Source organism: Lissotriton helveticus, chromosome 5_1 (genome assembly GCF_964261635.1).
Source record: "Lissotriton helveticus chromosome 5_1, aLisHel1.1, whole genome shotgun sequence".
Lineage (NCBI taxonomy): Eukaryota > Metazoa > Chordata > Amphibia > Caudata > Salamandridae > Lissotriton > Lissotriton helveticus.
In genome coordinates this window covers 2,028,701,365-2,028,720,165 of record NC_136065.1, presented here as the reverse complement: position 1 = coordinate 2,028,720,165, position 18,801 = coordinate 2,028,701,365, and the positions used below count along the sequence as shown (strand labels likewise).

At 45.4% G+C, this 18,801-nt stretch overlaps 1 protein-coding gene across 3 annotated transcripts in view; it reads right to left on the bottom strand.

Moving 5' to 3' along the window:
• Positions 1-18,801, bottom strand: part of LOC144756205 (E3 ubiquitin-protein ligase TRIM39-like) — a 216,783-nt gene that overhangs the window by 13,016 nt on the left and 184,966 nt on the right. For 2 of the 3 annotated variants that reach the window (XM_078645814.1, XM_078645815.1), the window contains exon 7: positions 8,884-8,910. In XM_078645814.1, coding sequence (XP_078501940.1) covers positions 8,884-8,910 — 27 coding nt within the window. Of the gene's footprint in view, positions 1-8,883; positions 8,911-9,002; positions 9,024-18,801 lie in introns of all 3 variants that reach the window. The other variant, XM_078645817.1, reaches the window with a different exon arrangement.

The following is an 18,801-nucleotide window of genomic DNA, read 5'->3' as shown; positions in this document are numbered from 1 at the left end:
TAACGACCCCATCACTGACATCCCTCCTCCCCTTCAGCAGCGTCAGATTACTCCCCGCATCGGTGCAGCCATACCCTCCCCCCAAAACACCCCAACAAACTTCCCCAACCCCACTCCCCAGGACAGGACCTAATAGCACTGCTTTAGCCCCCATCCAAACCTGTAACATCACTCACAGTCTACTAACCTGTGGCAATCACCACAGAAAGCCTTAAGGGCAATGGGGGTTGTTCCAGTACCGCCCCGGGGCAGGTCAACCCGTACACCTTGTCCGTGATCCCATATGAAAGTGTCAACAGAGTACCTGCCAAGTGCCAGCCATCAGTATAATCATGCTCCAGCGGTGAGCCACCACCAAACCCACAGTTTATTCATTGAACAGTCCATCCGCCGTCTGAGGTGTGACCGTCGGCCCCGCAGAACTGTCCGCCTCCGAAAGTTCTCCTCCAGACCTCCTTCCCCCGCTCTCCGATTCCGATTCCTCCACCACCTCTCCACGCTGTGACCCCGTGATCGTCGCCGTCGCAGCAAGCGCTCCCTTCCTTTCCGCTGCCATCATGTCTTCTCCCATTGTCCGCTTGAGCCTGTCTCGTTTGCGAATCCGCTGAGATTTTCGGATCTGAACTGGTCCCTTTTTCTCCTTCCCACTTTTGGGCTGACGGTCAGTTCCTGCTCTGTACATTTCCAGCCACGACCAAGCCTCATCCGGAGTTTGGAAAAATTGGGTCGCACCATCTAGAATCACTCTCAGTCTAGCAGGAAAGAGTAGCGAGTATTGTATTCCCTCCACTCTCAATTCCTTCTTGACCGCTAGAAATGTAGCCCTGCTCCGTTGAACTTCCTGTGTATAGTCCGGGAAGATTGTGACCGAGCTATTGTCCACCTGGAAGGGGCCCTCTGCTCTCGCTCTTTGTATTAACAAGTCTCGGTCTTTGAAATGTAGAAGCCTAGCAACCATCGGTCTGGGGGGTCGACCCTGCATGGGTGGGCGAGAAGGGACCCTATGTGCCCTTTCAATCGAAAAGAACGGAGATAAGCCTTCAGGAGCAACCGTGGACCTGAACCAGTGCTCCATATATGCCACTGCATCTTCCCCCTCGATTTTTTCCGGCAGGCCCACTACCCGTACGTTGTTCCTCCGGTTGCGACTTTCGGAATCCTCCGCTCTTCTCTCCAGCGTCGCCAGTCGGGTCAGGATGTCCGACAGTTTATGCTCCGCAGTGACCACCGCCGGTTTTAGCTCCTGGAGGAGCAGTTCGTTGTCCTTTACTCTATCCGAGAGTTTGGCGTGATCCGCCCTCAATAGACCCAGTCCCGTGGCCACCTGCGCAATATCTTGATGCAGTGCCTCCTTGGTCGCTGTAATCGCTTCCAATATGTTGTCGAGGCGTGCATTCAGTCTGCGTTCCTGCGCCGTAGCATCCGGGCATTCCTGGAGCGTGCTAACCATGTTCGGCCTTTCCGCGTGGTCCTGAGCCAGCCCCGCCGCCGCCGCACCACCGACATCAGCCATCTTGGATACCACTCTGTCCTTCGCGACAGCACTCAGATGCAGCCTGCGCAGTCCCAGTACCAACTCCCCGGGAATGGGCCCCCCTATACTTTAGCACTGTGGGTGCCCCGGGTATGTACTGTCTCCTGTGGGCCAAAGACCGCCCGGTGTACGGAAGTTTCCTCAAGCGATCAATATGGCCGGCTTCCACTCGCTCCTCTCGGGGGCCAACCTCCCCATGGCAGTCGACTGTCCTCGCCACAGTCCGACCTCCCGACCAGGCTCCCTACGTTCCGGTGCCCGCAGCTGGACCCCTGCTACTCCGCACTCTGTAGCACGCGCGGGCGTCAAGCCTGAGGGGGGAAGGGGCTCACCGTTCCCCCACCTCCGTGGAGCTCCCAGCCCAAATCTTCACTTCTGGCCCCGCAGGAGCCCCTGCTGCTCAGCACGACATTCGCCGTCGTCTCCCGCGCCTGTCCACTCCAATTGTGAGTGGCAGCGCAATCGCAATCCAGCTCCACATCAGCACAAAAGCCTCACAGTAAACCCTCCAGGGGCCGGCATCCAGCCTCCCGCCACCACTGCCAGCCCTTCCTACCTGCCGGATATCGCACAGGGCCCCCTCGTCGATTGGACGACCAGCCGCCGGGTCGGGGATCCGGGGGGGGGGGACCGGGGGCTGTTTCTCAGTGCGTTTGCCCCCCTTCTCAAAAGGCCCCCGTTCCTGCCTTCTCGGACCGGCGACCAGTGCCGGTCCCGCCGCCTCCGTCTCTCTGCACAGGGCGGCCCGCGTCCTAAAGCAGCCGAGGACAGCGGTTGGGGGAGGGGTCTCCCGGTTGCCCACCGCCGGGTAGCCTTGCTCACCCCTCTTCGCGGATTACCCCAGCCTCCACCGCAGCAACGGGCCACTGTTTCTCCGCGTCTCCCGGTCAGCAGCGCACCCTTCACCTCTGCTGGGAGGCGCCGCGGTCCACAGTCCCTCCTCCTCCAGCCGGAGCCGCCGCCATCTTGGGGTCTCGGTCGCGATCCCCGACAAGGACCGTTCTGGCTCCCTACCCCGCTCTGGAGCAACCGCCGTCGCTGCAAAGTATGCCTCGGCAAAACCCGCTTCTATGGCGAGGGTCCCGGGCTCTCCGCCGGCGTTTCGACGAGGTTCAACAGGATAACTTCGGGATCCTAGACGAAGCCCCGGGCTCACGCCGCCATCCGAGTCGGCGCCCAAACCACGCCCCAAGGCATTTTTAAACTTAAGCTGCATTTGAACCTAGCCCGAGTTATTTTTGGTTTGGATAATGATCTTATAAGTCAGCTCTCTGCGGTGCAAGTGGGCTTATTTTTCTGCTTGATTTTGATAGCCTGCAGGGAGATCTGTAAATTGTGGAAAGACCCCAGACCCCCGCTTTATGAGAACTGGTTGGGTGCGGCATTGAGCACAGCGCGATTGGATCAGGGCTTGGTAGACAATAGGAACAACAACATCTGGTCACCACTGATTTCCTGGGGTATGGAAATGAGGCTGGTCTAAGGTCTCAAAGGTCCAATGATTACACCAAGCCTCAAACAAAAGAAGCTGGCCTGGTTGGCCTAAAGCAAATGCAATAACATAGGCCCTGGGTGCCCAGGTTGGAATGGGCTTTTTTTGTTAACTTTGCAGACGCTAAATGGTGAAATGAGGACTAAAAAAAAAAAAAAGAAATGTCTGATTTTCTAGTCAATTACAAATATATTAAAGACTTTCATAAGTTCTATGTATTCCTTATATTTTGGTTGCGTCTAATATATCAGCACATTGTCCAATTCTTGCCATGTATTGAAGAAAAAAATAGTTTTGGCTTTATTTTAAAATTGCGCTGTGTATGTTTAATTAATGTGGAATATTTGTAAGATATAGATTGTAATAAATCTGATATTGCTGTAATTTTATGTGACATTGAATTGATATAGTGCGCTCCAGACAACAATATATGAAATAATAGAAATAAAGTACTTCCTTTTATTATAAAAAGATGTATTAGCCTGGACATTGATTTTTGACACTACTGTGCACTCTTTGCGTTAAGACTCGTGTTCACTGACCTATATTCACGGACCTTGGACTGCTCAACCATACCTACCACTGAGTCAAGTGCAGAAAGGGTATTCTACCAGTTGCTCAGGATCCATTCTAGGTAGGGCTCCAGCGCATTAGTAGTAAAAATCCTAAAACATCACGGTCGGGCCCAGTAACCCATGCACGCCCTGGTGCCGTCTGAAAGTGCTTCTGACACCATGTTAGAGAGCTTCCTTTTCAGTTTCAATAAGGAATAAACAAACATGACTTTGCTTGACTGGGTGCAGCAGTGAACAGTAAGCAGTGAATGCGACATCCATTTTGAACAAGATGGCATCAAACCCTTTTTTAGGCATAGTTAGCCAAAACACAGAAAATGGACTTTAACAAGTTATATCTATATCGTTTCATAGGCATTAACATAATGCCAGTATATAAATGCAAATTCAAGCGTAAAACCACATTCTGCATGTTGTTAACTATGCCACAAAAAATATAAAGTACAAAAACATCTCCAAAGGCATCAAACTTGTGATAGGTGATAAGGTCTGCAATATTGGGTGCCTGGAGTGCTGCATGATGAGAGTTAATGCGCATGTGTGGATGAGGTTGGATCTATGTCTCATGGGAATGCTAACTGAGTGTTTGGGTCATCTAGATCTTTGTGTAACAGTTGAGATTGCAGTATGGGGTACTGGATGAGGCACATCATTATATTTTACTTTGTAGATTTCAGGGGAACAGGGGTTCTGGCACAACCACAAAGCCCTTCCTAGCTCTAACAGGCCCAAAGAGGTAGTGCCCTTGGTGTGTGTTACCCCTTTTCTGGGGTCGCCCAGGCGATGGGACCCCATGAAAAGTTGAATGAAGTAAGGAGAAGGCAGAAAGTGATGTCACATTCTGTGCTGATTGACGATGGAAAGCGCCCTGAGACCTTTTTTGGTGAATTGTTGGGCTATACAAAAGCCTTTGACATTGACATGTCACTTCCTGTTCAAATGGATGATGGGAAATTAAGTCCTTTAGCTTGGCCTCTTTTTTGAAAGGTATTGCTGCAAAGAAGCCAATCATGTAACTTACGGGGGAGAAGAATCATGGTGAATGAAGTCCTTGCTTCTTTTAAAGATGATTTTGGCGGGAAACAAGTGATGTCTCTTCCTGTGCAGATGGATGATGGGAAATGTCCCTAAAGTCACCACGGTTTAACAAGTATTACAAAGCATAAGCTGAAAAATCTTAATTACATGCCAAGCGAATTTAAAAAGCCTTATGTTTATATGAGAAAAGTCTAGCAGGCACAGTTCTAATCGATGCCTTACATCATCCTGATGTTAATTAACATTAAGCCTAAGCTGAGCTAGAAGTCTATCATGCCCCGCCCCTTGTTCCATTTGCGTAGTAAGGATGTGCGTGGACATAGAAAGTCATTGCTGCTATGCAGGCCAACACAAATGTTCAAGCATTTAATGTTACTGAGTGCCCAGCTGGGTCAGAGTTTCAGCAGGGCCATGAAAACACTGTACACCAACCCATCCACTTCATACTCCCAGAGTGCAAATGCTGTCCGTGCCACACAAAATAAACAGTGCCAATCAGGAAGCACCCCAGTAACCCAGGCTAGTTGTGATAATACCCAAAGCACTTCAGGAATATTACCCAGCAGAACAGTTCAAACTCACGCCTCCCCAGCAATCCGATCCACCCACCCATGGGCCCTTGTAGTGACCAATTGCAGCGAGAACGAGCATCTCAGAGTCCGGCCCACAGTGCTGCTCAAATATTGTGAATGCTCCTGCACTCCGCCCCCTCAATTAGGGGGTCTCAAAACTATCAGGATCCCAGAAACAGCACAAGTTCAATTTAGTAGCAATGGCTAAGGTAGCAGCCACATCAGTAAAAAAATAAAATAAAATAAAAGTGAGATTTGACCTGCAATATTATAATGATCTTTTCAGGCTGTAGCATGGCAGCTCAGTTGTTGTTGGCTCTCACAACCTCCTTAAGGCATCCAAAGTGCTTGCGCAACTCCTGCACTGCAGTCATGAAGTAATTATAAATACTTTGTGACTAACATTCAAAAAGTCTCCAAACTCGCTAGCAACCCTCAGAACTGATCCACAGGCACTTTAGTTCTGAACCTTTGCATTGATAAGTATGGGATTGTCTCCAAGCTTCGTTTTGGGACCCAGTGACCTGTGGGCCCTTTCAACAGGAAGATATTAGATAGAGTTGCTCCACAAAATGCTCCTTCGGGTCCTATTACACCCTCTTTGGCACACCAAGCAGACAAATATTATTCCTTTGAGCTCCCCCTTCTTGATCTTCCATTCTGAAATGCACAGCTTTAAGTTCTTGAGTGAGTGTCTGAACCCTTCTTTCCAAAGTGTGCAGGCCACCCTGAGTAAAGCTCACCCTGTCCTACATTTCAGTGACTTTACCCGTTAAGGTTCAAATGCTTCTGCTTTAGGTCCAATTTAATATAGAAATAGTCCACTTCGTATGCTAGGGTAGCTCTCATATCCCTCATAACACCCGGAGAGAAACCTATTCAATTATTGACTGAATCCAAGAGAAAGAAGGAATTAGAAGGTAATCAGAGTGGTCTGATCAGGCTACTAGTAAAGGGATAATTCACTCATAAGAGACCCCTTTAAAGATTATGCGGTCCAATAGAGGGCTCTTTTCGTGTTGGGGTTAAGTACAGTAATGCATAAGATCATTATTCTTAAAATGTCAATTAGGATACAACTGAATCCTTGTCACCACCAAAATGTAGATTTAAATCCTCAAGGAAGACAGGAGGTGCCAAAAATATGTAAGCAGGAATGTCATCAATTTATTGCAGCACAAAGGAGGAATGTTCACACACAGGATGGTACAAAACATTCCATCCTGTGGATGTAGTAGGATTAGATTTCAGCACCACACAAACATCGAAAGGTGGAAAGAGATCCTGGAATAATGTATTCACTTTGTAGGGAGTGTTATAACTAATTTCATCTGATTTTCTGTTACAATCTAGATAAATATAAAGAAATAATCAGCTGGGAGTTGAGAATCCACTTTGATTTAGGAGGAAAAATGTATCCAAGTTTCAATCAATCAATGTTCATTGATGACACCAGCAATGCCTCTTTTTGGAGATGGAAAAGAATAGTAACTGGAGTTTTAGTGTAGGTCTAGGAATGGGGAATGGAGTGATCCGAAGTAGGTTACAGTGTTCAGCCTATAGGACACAAGATCGGTGAAGGTCCTTGTAATGAAATGGTAGAAATATAACACTCATCTGTAGGTCAGAAGAGAAGCAATTAAGGACGCATCTAAAGGGTGTCTTCAGTAATTCTAGGAATAGCATTTATGATCTGTGATTCCTGAAAAGAGGATAATTATTTCAGGAAAAGTGTATTTTTATCCAAGCACCATCCAAGGGATGTTCTAATAAAACGTTTACCATTTCCATCCTGTTTCAATTTCTAATAGAGAACATCAGTGTCTAGGGAAGCAAATACTGCTCTGTAGAGTTGATCCTGTCACATGAGAGCGCATGGCACTCAGAGAACCTGAAAAGTGTTTTTCTAATTACCAACTCTAGCAATTTAGGACATAACCTAACACTTTTTCAGCTGCCCTACTGGTTTTAGGCAGCAATCCTGGGTGAGAAGAAAGCAGGGGAGTGAGGAGAGGGGCAGTGAGGGGAGAGGTAACTCTAGAATTCTGCCACTGAAAGCCCCTCCTCATATCTCAGGTGGCCCGTTTTTGGCACATAACCCTTTGATTTTAACAACCCCAAGACCTTCCCACCTGTGGTAGATCTGGAAGATAGAGTTTAGTCACACGTGCGTAGGAGGGGCGACCGTGGACACTGACGCACAGTTTCACAGGTTGCATTACTTATTCCTTAAAAATTCTTATTATATGCAACATTATGTTTTGATGTAGGAAAACACATAATATTACCTATATTTATTATCTATTTTGCGGAAATGCAGTGTTTAAATATAAAAAAATAAAAAGCCCCCCCCCCCACCACCACCCTAGTTAACTGAGGTTGGCATGTACCACAACTGAGTTAACTCGGATTTTAATATACAAAGTTGGATGGCTGTGCCTGCCATCTGTCTGCCAAGTTCTCTCCACAAGGGGCCATGATAGTGTTGCATTTTGAATTTCCCCTAGTGCTTGACCACTGATAGCTGCACTTTAGACGCCCATATGGTCTCATGAGGTCCTGTAAAATCAGAAGGACCAACACCCCCAAGGGTCACTTTTCTAAGAGAGAGAGTGCTGGGATTGTGCTCTTGAAACACTTTTCAGTCAACTATTCAACAGCACATCTCTGGGTTTGTGAATAAACAACATATACTGTTTCAGAGGTGTAAATTAGCTGAATTCAGGAGGGTGTTTTTTCAGCCAGTCGAGGTTTATCATTAAACAATCATGCGAATGCTGGAATTTGTATTTTGATTTTACCACACTAACAGTATGAGTCAATAAGTCCCAAAATATGTTCTCAAATTGGATGAACTAAATACAAGTCTCTCTAATGCCATAAGGGTACACAAATTTGAAGTTCATAGCCCATCCATGAACCCTAAAACCCCACATTATCCTTAAACTTCACCCATCCCTTAAACCTAAAAAACACCTCACACTTCTAAACACCACTCATCGTTGAACACTAAAAATCTCTCATCACCCCTACACTCAATCCATCCCTGAACCCTATGCCCGAACTTCAAGTATTGCTGACCCTAAAGCCCCTCATCACCCTAAACATTACCAATCACTGAACCACCCCAAAATCCCATAGTAGTCATAAACTCCACCCAAGTTGAACATCATTTTGGATTTCCTTAAAATAGTCTTTCCTTAAAATTGATTGATTTTCCATGATTTAGTTTTCACCAATATGGTTTCTCAGTTTTTGTTTTCCATTAATTCCGCCACATGAGTAAATATGTATGGTAGGAGCGCCTAGTTGACGGTATGTATATCTCACATCACTCTGATGGTTTATCGTCCTGTGTGGTTCCACTGACCTAGGCAAATACTTTTGATATAGGCACTATATATACTGCTATCCAGGATTGTTCCACTTTCATATGTTCAGGTTTAGTTAGGGAGTACATGAAACAATCCTGCAATTCCTGTCTTTCCCTCTCTAGGTTTATAGAGACCAAGAAGGCAGCATTATGTAAAGGTCCTACTGTCCCTGCTTGGGCCTTGATGCATCTTTAAACAAGATGCTCTGAGGGCAAACAGGGATAGTACGTACGCCATTTACATTTACCCATCCAGGGTTAAGAGTTTGTGACTGTCAATATGAAAGATTTGTACTCACTTGCCCAGGTTTTAATGTATATCCACTCTGAAAGTAAGAAGAAAATGGAGGACATGTAAAATCAAATCGAACAACAAATAGGTTATACTAAACCATTTATAAATATTTATTAAACTTACCCCGTTCTGTAGGAAAAGTGGCTGTTTAAAAAAAAAATCATACATTAGATCTCAAATCATATCAGTCCATTCTTACTTGTCTTCGTATGAATTGAAACAATCTTCTACCTCCACATAATCCCACCCTTCCCTCCACCTGTTACCACTCATCCCAGTATTCTATGTACCCCTCATTCCTCTGTCCTTTCCACCCCAGCGCCCCACTAGCTGACCAGTGAGCATCCAGGGGTGATGTACCAGATGATTTCAGGGGGAAGACACATCCCGGACGTTATTCCAACTCCAAACTACACAGTACAGGGTGAGAAGTAGGCACAACAGGAATCAGGTACAATATTCTGGAACACAATACTGTATTTGGGGGGAAGGCAGGTTAATATCCACTTATGGTATTCGTTTATAAATGATGTGATTTCCATATTTTCTCTTGCGATGACTAAATCCTACTGTCTCTTTTTATGAGATGATATTCTATATCAGTTTCACACCTCTTGTCACCTTTCTGATAACTGTGACAGAAGTTTTGTATCATACTAACAGGCCAGATTCATTGCTACACTTGAAGAAGACAAATGATCTAAAATGGAGGCCTCTTGCCTCACTTGAGTTTTTTCTGACCAGCTTCTTTGTCTGATTTCCAGGTAGATTTCCCCCTCTCCTATTGCATTATAATTCAAGCTCCTCTTTGTCCTTTTCTCGGACATTGATTCCTCCACATATTTTCGAACTTTCCCCACAAAACTGTTCCACATCGCCTCCTTGGGCTGTGACAAGTGAATATAAGAACTAAACCAAAAGCAGTAAATCTTCAGCTAAGCAGGGAAGCATAGAAGTGAATGCAGGTCAGCCATGCAGCCTTGGCAAGTGGGCACTCTTACCCTCCACAAATAAATCTCAAAGAGTGAATGGGGTGTTTTATATGGTGTGGTTCTGCAGCTTCACCATGTAATAATACACTTATCAACCCCTTTAAGAACCTAAGGTTACGCCTGTTAACCCCTCAGCTCAACCCTGGGTAGCTGTGGCACTGAGCAGCGAAGCTTACACAGAGGAATAAGTGTATAGTATTTGTACAGCAACAAAAAAATTGACAAAGAATTCAACACGACACTTAAGAAATCCAACAACAATTTATAAAAATAGACAGTATTTTTATAGGAATTTAGACACTAGCAAAAAAAAAAACATGAGAGGGTCCTGGAGATATGGATTGCACAAGAAATAATAAATCAAATAATTTTCACTGAACTGCGAACAAGCCTTGGCAAATTTGATGAATTTGATACTTATAAACTTGTTCCAAGAAAACTTGGGTAGGTGTCTTAGCGCTCGGGTAGAAGCACTTGGGGCAGCCAACTCCTGCAATGATTTAATCAGGGGACCAGCAAGGTCCTTATAAACAATTAACTTCACAGAAGAAGCAGTCCTGGAGCAGTTGCAGACACTCTATTCACGTTGCAATGGATTCCTTAGGAGTGGTCCTGATGCAAGGGATGAAGGATGCTGAAGATGCTCCAATGAGGCTTTGGACACGACCCCATCTACAGGGGTCTTCATTTGGGATTTACCTAGTCCACAGAAATGGTGAGGGTGTCCTGGTTGCAGGGTCGGTGTCCCACGAGGTCCTCGCGGGTCAATAACTCGCCTTCTGTGTGTCCTAACACCTCTCTGACAGCACTCCTGGGCTCAGTGTACTCAGGTGCAACTCTGCGTCAGGTCTTTGTCCTTGGTGCTGCACGGTGGTGGTGGTAGGAACTTTAAAAGCTTGGGCTACCAACTGGCTCCAGTTGTTGTGCCCTGTGCTGTGAACAGGAGGACGGCCAGCTGGCCCTTTGCGTTCTCCTCGCTTGACTGGGCTCTGGAGACAACTTCTGCTTGAGCATGACACAACAGGCACAGTGCCTCACTTTGCTAGACACCAGGTGCAATCTTCGATGATGCAGCCTCTCTTTGCTGGTTCTTCAGTGCAGCAGGGCAGTCCTTCTTCCAAGTCTGTTAAGATCTTAGGTCTGGGTGCCAGGGGTAGCCCCTTTATGCTGAGAAGGTGTCCTCAGGGCAGCAGAATGCAGTTGGTAGCCAATAGGCTACCAGGTTCCCTCCCACTTGGTGACTACATCCTGTGGAGTGCAGCATTTGGCTATCCCAGGAAGCACTCTTCTGCCCACTCCCCAGATGGCAAGACACCTCTCTTTGTATTCAGACCTCTGTAGCCCACCCCTGGGGTGTGGCTACCCCCGGGCTACACACCCCTGGGGAAACAGGCTTGGCAACTGGTTCTCACCTTTTGCTCTTTGTGCCAGCCTGTATGCCTAAACAATGGGGCAGCCGTATTCTCTAGTGTTCTCTAGTGTGATACATCTGCCCTTCAAAGGTGTCCTCCCATATGAAGCCTACCTTTCGGGGATAACACCCAAGTGGCATCCTACAGAAGGGAGGTAACATCTCCATGACCTGCAATCCCTCATTGTTCACCGTCCTGAGAATCTTTGACACATCTCTGCAGGAGGACAGAAAGCGCTACAGTGGAACAGGCTCAATGTGTGCCCTGGAAGGCACGGGAGATTTAGAGGCAACAAAGTGTCAGCTTGCTAAAGCTGCACACTGCAACAAGTGAAATTCATTGCGCCTTGAGATACAAGTCGGGCTTAATGTAAGGAGTGGTTTGATACCTTCGTATGCCCATTTTGGTCACACCGTTCTGGAGTTAGCAAGGCTTAGGGATCAGCATGTAACCTTGTACTTGCCAATTGCCGGCCAAGACTTTCCACAGTAAAAACTGTAGTTTTGCAGGTTTAAATGTCAGATCAAGTAAGATATATGTCCTGCGTGTGTCATATATTGCACCCTGACTTTAGGACTTGGTAGGCATGCCACAGGGGTGACTAACACAAATGTACAAGAGAAGTGGTGGCTTTACCATTCCTTTCAATGGCAACGATGGGCTAGCAGTGCAGGACTGCTCTATCAGTCTGCAATGGCGGACTGGGAGGCTTGTCTTACCTGGAGGAATGCCAGGGAGGCACAAACAGTCCTGCAAGCCTTGGGTTACCCCTCTAACTTACATGCCCAGAGTACCTGTGAGCCATTTACTAGCAACTTATAGGTAAGTTAGCCATTTCCAAATAGGTACAGCCAACTTGACATACACTTTAGGGCCAGGGCACTGGCACGGAGGTCTGGTTAGCAGGCCTCAGTGCACTCTGAGTCAGAAAACCAGCAGCATCAGTCGAAAAACGTGGGTGTGACCATACAAAATAGAGGCTTTTCCTTACCAGAAGACTTTTTATACAGAAATAAAAAACTAATGTCTCTAATGACCAGGGAGGTGCAATTCTTTATCGGGACCATCATGGTTCATATGGAGAACCCGGACAGCTGATATGGCTTTGTATCTCCAAGAGTGTGTGCTCCTGTTGTAGGGATTCTGCTCAGACACAGAACTGTGCACAAAGACCCAGGACCTCAGTGAACTGTGGTGGACCAAAAAACGCACCTCAGTACAACTGACTAGCATCAGTGTCACATTAGATCTTTGTTCTATAGCAAAGGAACCAATAATTAGACAACCGAGAACATGCGACTTAGGTTATACTCAGGAATGGTGGGAATCAAGAACACTCTTTCGTTTGTTATTCTCATACCAGTCCACAACAGGAGTAAAAAGAGACATGGGAAAGTTTAAAATGTTTATTTTAACGACGTGCTCTAAGATGCAGCATTTTTACTAATACAAAGACGTATGATTAGAAATAATATCAGCATTGTTACAACTCCATAAAACACAAAAGGAGAAATCATATTATAATGATTGTGAAAACAGGTTATATAGCGCCTAGTATATCACCCTCCCTAGCAAGGAACTTAAAATAAAGAAGGTCTGGTAGGCTTGAATAGGGGATCCCATACTTCCAAGATCAGCAGGAATGAATCACATCAGAATCTGCAATAGCTCTTTCTCTATGGGAATCAGATTTCCTCCAAGTGTCTGAAACCATGCCTACAGTGCAATATTAAAGACGCCGAATCACAGTTGGCTGCAGCTGCATGTATGTTATGTCTAAAACGTGAGTCGATCAGCCCGAACAGCAGCTACCTTGTTATGATAACCTTGGAGGCTTTAGCGCTCACTGTGCAGACTAAGGTCGCGATGCAAGTCTAGGGATGCCGAAAACAAGCCTTTCTCATGTGAAGTAATTCACGGAGCAACAACAACTATATGCAGTGTGGTGTGCAAAAGCAACAAAAGGTAAAATGGCGTTTAAACTTCTAATAAGCCTATGCTAACATAGCAATGCGCGCAAATGAGGTTCAGCCCTCACTACACCCTCCCTTGATCGGAACACTTACAAACACGGGGCAAATCAGGAACGCAGAGTTCAAGTGCGAGAGATAGAATCACGTTCAAATTTGCCAAAATGGAAAATTGGGAGTAAATTCTGAATTATTTAACGACATATCATTTAAAATCCAAGTCGGGGCAGTTCAGTTTCAGATGCAATGAATATGTGGAGAGAGAGAAAAAAAATTGAAAAAAGCTCGAGTCCAGTACACGTTTTGAAGCAGGAAAAAATGACACCTCAATCCAACAGTGTATAGGCACAGTACATTTCAACTGCCTCCAATAGGAAGTCATTGTTCTCATCCGAAAGCATTTCAGCCATCCAATTTAGTAATGGAAAGGAACAAACATGTTCTTCGATAGCCGGAGCCCCTAGCACCATCAGAGGACAACTTGGGTATTCTTCAATATAACTGCGTGCCAGAAAGTCATGTGCTGCTGCACAGATATTCCATGCATCGCTGCTAAGGCCATAATCCTGATGCCAGAACAGTGCAGTTCATGAGCAAGGAAGGGGCTCATCAGCCGATCATAATCCGGATTGGGAGACACCGTATTGCAGAGACACAAATCCAGAGCCCATTCAAAATCGCAATCCAGGCAATGGAAGACAGGTTGCACGCATGTAAAATAGGAAAATCGAAATGATAATCCATATGCTGCACTCAATGTAGCCAGAGGCAGCGTTCCATAGTAATCAAGCATCCGGTTGCGAAACAGCAGCAGCCGGGGCAGATTGTCGTGTGACACAGGTTGTTCAGCCATTTTTAAGCAGACAAATTAGCAGCAGCACACTGGTAGCCCAGCAAGAATTAACGTGAAACCGCCAAAGAGGCTGGAAAAAAATAGAATGAAAAAATGCCGGTATCACACCAAATATAGTTTGGAATGAAGTCACAAGGCCAGAACTTACTACTTTAAAAAAGTGCGCCAAGCCTGAGGTCGACGAGGCATTGAATATAGTCTGAATCAACGCTCCAGAATGCAGGGGGAGATCAGTATTCAGTAGGGCATGTACCTCGGTACGAGAATTAGCTACATGAAGGACGAATGTTTCACGCGCTAATGTAAGGGCGACTTCTTTTTGAGACAAACGCGCCCTTATTCGACTTATCTTGTTGAACTCTGCTTTCAAGGTCAGAATGGAAGGCCAGATGGATATATCGAGCTTCCCATGTGGAGGAGGAAACGGCACATTCTTACAACAGACTACACGTTGGGAGACAGTCACTATGTACGGTATCCCTGCCAGCATACCACAACAATCTTCATTAATTAATAGTTAATAACTACCGTTTGCTAACAACGTGAAAGTCGGTGTAATAGCCAGGGCAGGTGTACCTTTTAAAATACAGGCCAAATTTGGTGCGTCTGAATTACAAGAGCCATGCAATATATATTCCATCAGACCAATAAGTGGTCGGGAGTTGAAATGCAATCTTCACCTTTTAAATAAACCTCTTTATCCTTCATGGAGATATGCGCTACCTAATGGTTCATATCTGCCAATGGCATAATGCTTCATGCAAGCTTAAACAGTGGGAAAGGTAGCGTTATTAACCCATGAATAAGACAAACTGCAGAATTTGTTTCGGCCACAGAAAACAGTAAAGGTTCTAACTTTTCAATATGCAATAGTAAAGACGTAGCATCTTTCATTGACATAAATTGTTGTTTAACAGTCAAATTAAAGGGCAAAAATAGCGAAGAAGTGTTCATGTAGTCCCAAGAGAAGGAGCATTTCATTTTTTAGACGTAGCCAATCCAAAGCAGGTGGTTTGTGAAATAGTCGAATTCAGAAACAACATATGGTTTGGGATGAGACATGCACGATGCAAAGCCTCAGTGCCTTGCACTTGCCAGTTTTTACAACCCCAAACATATTTAAGATCAATGGTATCTTTTCACAGCTCATAGCCTCCTATTGCCAATTGTTCGATAAAGGACTTTGAATACAATAATTTAGTGTGGGTATGTCTAACTTTGGAAGAGGACTTCTCAGTCATCTTAAAATAAAATGCATCAGGGTTGGATTGATTAAAATCAGTAAAGTAAGAAAACTTTTTTTAAAGAGTTTTGGAGCTGCCTTCAACAGGAGTGGGACAATGTTCCCATTGTGTGCAGCTAATCACATTTATAAATGTGTTTGCCTTATGCATAAAGTGATTGCCATAATGTTGATAGCTGAATGAATTAGCATAATTTGCGGAATATAAGTAAAAATCTTCAGCATCAAAGGCAGCATAATATTTCAAATCAGAAAACAGAGCCTCTACGGCTTGGACATCAAAATGATCAGAGCGTATATTTTGTTTAACCACATCCCGCATTGAAACACGAAGTACATTAGGGACATTAATAACCTCTGTGCGTCTGTGTATCTGAAATTTCACAGCATTCCATACAATCCCATCCAAGACAGGCCAAGCAGTGATATTCACAAAAGTCTGGTCCCTCTTCATGATGTGTGATGAGGAGAGGGGTGCCAAAGTTCCATCAATTAGTCTAATTGTAGTTCTTAAATTAACATCGTGTCCATTCACAAGACAGAAAAAATACACCACAAATTCAATGGACATGAATAAAAAAATTGAAAAAACACCAGCCAAATGTAAGTCCAAGAGGGAATCAAAAAATGTTTCTTAAACCAAACAGCAAAAATCGAAACCTTTGAGGGGGACTTTGATGTGGTAGAGTCAGAGTCAAATGAAAAAAGTACTGATTAGCCACACAGGTCTCTAAATCGGGCATAGATAAGTCTGTGGGATAAGTGTACTCAGTATCATCAGGGGGATCACCAGCCAGTGGATTCAATAAAGGATTCGTAACTGTATTCATCTCAATGGCAACATCAGGCCTGGTGGTAGATGCCGGAGCAAAAACAGAGTTTCTCAGCATTGCTGGACAAGAGACCGCAGGTGTCATACTAAGAAGTATCGGCCACTCTGTGTAGTTTGACATTGTCAATGGAGATGTACCTGTTTTCCTTAAGACCAGGTTGTGGAGGTAAAATGACAGTTCTTGTACCCTGCATGCCAAGCACAGGAACTGGAGCACGATATGAGGGGCCAAATTCCTTCTTGTTCTCGACCTTCTCTCGGACCAGTTCACCAACTCGGGGTAGCCAGTCAACTACCGGAATCTGCAAAGCAGCATCAGATGTGGAGGGCAAGTTTTTCTTTGCAAAACTGTCATGGGTCTTTTGTAGATTCTGGAAAACAGCACAATGTTCATCTACGTCAAAGGGAGCGGCAGACGCCACCTGGTCTAGACCCGGAACAAACATTTTGATGCCAAAGAGCATTTCGTATGGGGTCCGCCCACCCAGAGACCTTCTAGGGAGATTATTTAGTGCGCGCAGAACGCTATTGAGGTGGGCTAGCCAGCTCTGGCCTGTACCTAATAGCTGTCAAGGATTGCTTTAAATTACAGTTCATCTGCTCCACAACACTTGCCCTCAGGCCTGTATGGAGATGAAAATTTTACTTGGAACCTCAAGGAACACATGGCATCCTTGTACGCCTTAGAGGCGAACGCTGGACCCTGGTACGAGTGGAAGTTACCACATGCAAAAATTCCTACAAAGACACACAAATCCCTTATGACAGTTCGAGAATCAGCACTCCTTTGGGGCCACACCCACACAAAGCGCGTGCAAGAATCAACTGCAACTATGATGTACTTATACGCAGTATCTGAGGAGAAAGGACCACAGTGATCCAAGTAAACACAACCAAGTGGTTTATTAGATATATACAACTGTCTGGGGCGGGCATGCAGCAGTTGAAGGTTTAATCTGCTGGCAAATGTCACAATGAAGGACATAATCACAGGTTTGTTTGTAGAATCCGCACCACCAGTAACGCTGTTGTAAAAGAGATACAGTCGCAGAGATGCGGGCATGAGCAGCTGTTATCAGTGTGGACCTGCGGTCCGCGTTGGGAATCAACCTGTCACCATAGTCGTTAATTCACACATAAGGAACTTTATCAGGACTTAAATGATCAGAGTATCTGGAAGGGAAACCTCTGGGGTAATTACTTCACTTCTCTGTTGCGGCAATAGCTGCCAAGATGTCATCATGCCGGGTCTGGTGGCTCAGTGGACTAATGCATCCACTGCAGGGGCCTGTGTTTCCCGGCGGGTCCACTCAGCCTTTCATCCATTTGAGGTCAATAAAATGAGTACCATTGAGTTGGGTAACAATATACATCTGTTATTTCAGCGCCAAGATGCCCCGTTGCTGGGGTGAAAGTGCGCTTAACAAATACACCTGTTATTTTATGTTATCAATCTTACTTTTGGAACGTGTAACTGCTGCAACCAAATATGTCGCTACTGCTGTCTTTGCCGCTTCATCAGCAAGAATATTGCCAACAGCATGAACTCCAAAACGCTGGTGATCAAGAGTATGAATCACAAACAGGAGTGGCAGCCGTTCTTTAAGCTCGGCCACTGGAACCCAGATCATTTTGTGTTTTATTGAACTACCTTTGGAATCACGATATTCATTTTGAATCCAAAAGAACAAATTGTCACTGTAAGACTGTACGCAGTAGTAAGAGTCACTTACTATAAGAGTAGTCACACTAGGATCAGCGTACTCCAATGCAAGCATCAGAGCTCGGAGCTCTGCCAATTGGGCGGTACAGTCCCCTAATGTCTGTGTATGCACGACATCGAACTTGAACTCTCCATTCACCATAGTACCAACCACTATTGCGCAGGCCGAAGAATAAGCATGTTTTTTAGCCCGTCGCTGGTTGCGCAGAACCGTCAGTGTAAATGATACAATGGAAATTCTCCAGCGGGCGCATGATCACGAGGAGCCGGATGAACGAATTCATACTGCAAATACTCCTGAGTTTGCAAAGAGGAATCAAAAAATGAACGTGACATCTGGAGATGTCAAGGACGTAGCCCATTGTATCCACCTCGGATGCAAAGCTTTTGAATTTGGTACACTGGCTTTCGTCACTGCCTCCAGGGCAGGATACGGAGTAACAACCAACATGCATTTTCCCTGCGACAGTGCACGTTCTTTCAGAATCGCCATTTGCACTGCTGTCAAAACTTTTTCCACAGTGGAAAACCGCAGATCAGCCGAAGTGTATAAGTGTGACTTGTAAGCGATAGGGACTGTGTTTCCCTCATTAAAAGTTAGGTACGTGATACCCACCGCCCCAGGTACGATTCTTATCACCAGGTTGGTATGGTTATCACGAGTCAATAAGAATTTAGATTCTAGAAGATCAGCCTGCAAGGATTGCAAGATGGCTGAATGAGCAGGCAGCCAGCAAGATTTGGAGAAAATAGGTTGTACCAAGGCGTAAAGAGGCTTGATATGCAGGGCATATTCGGGAATGTAAGTATGCCCGAAATTCAAAAAGCCCAGTAAAGATTGTAGTTTCTTCAGTGTCGTAGGAGCGCGCAGCTGTGGGCATTTCTCCAATAAGTGAG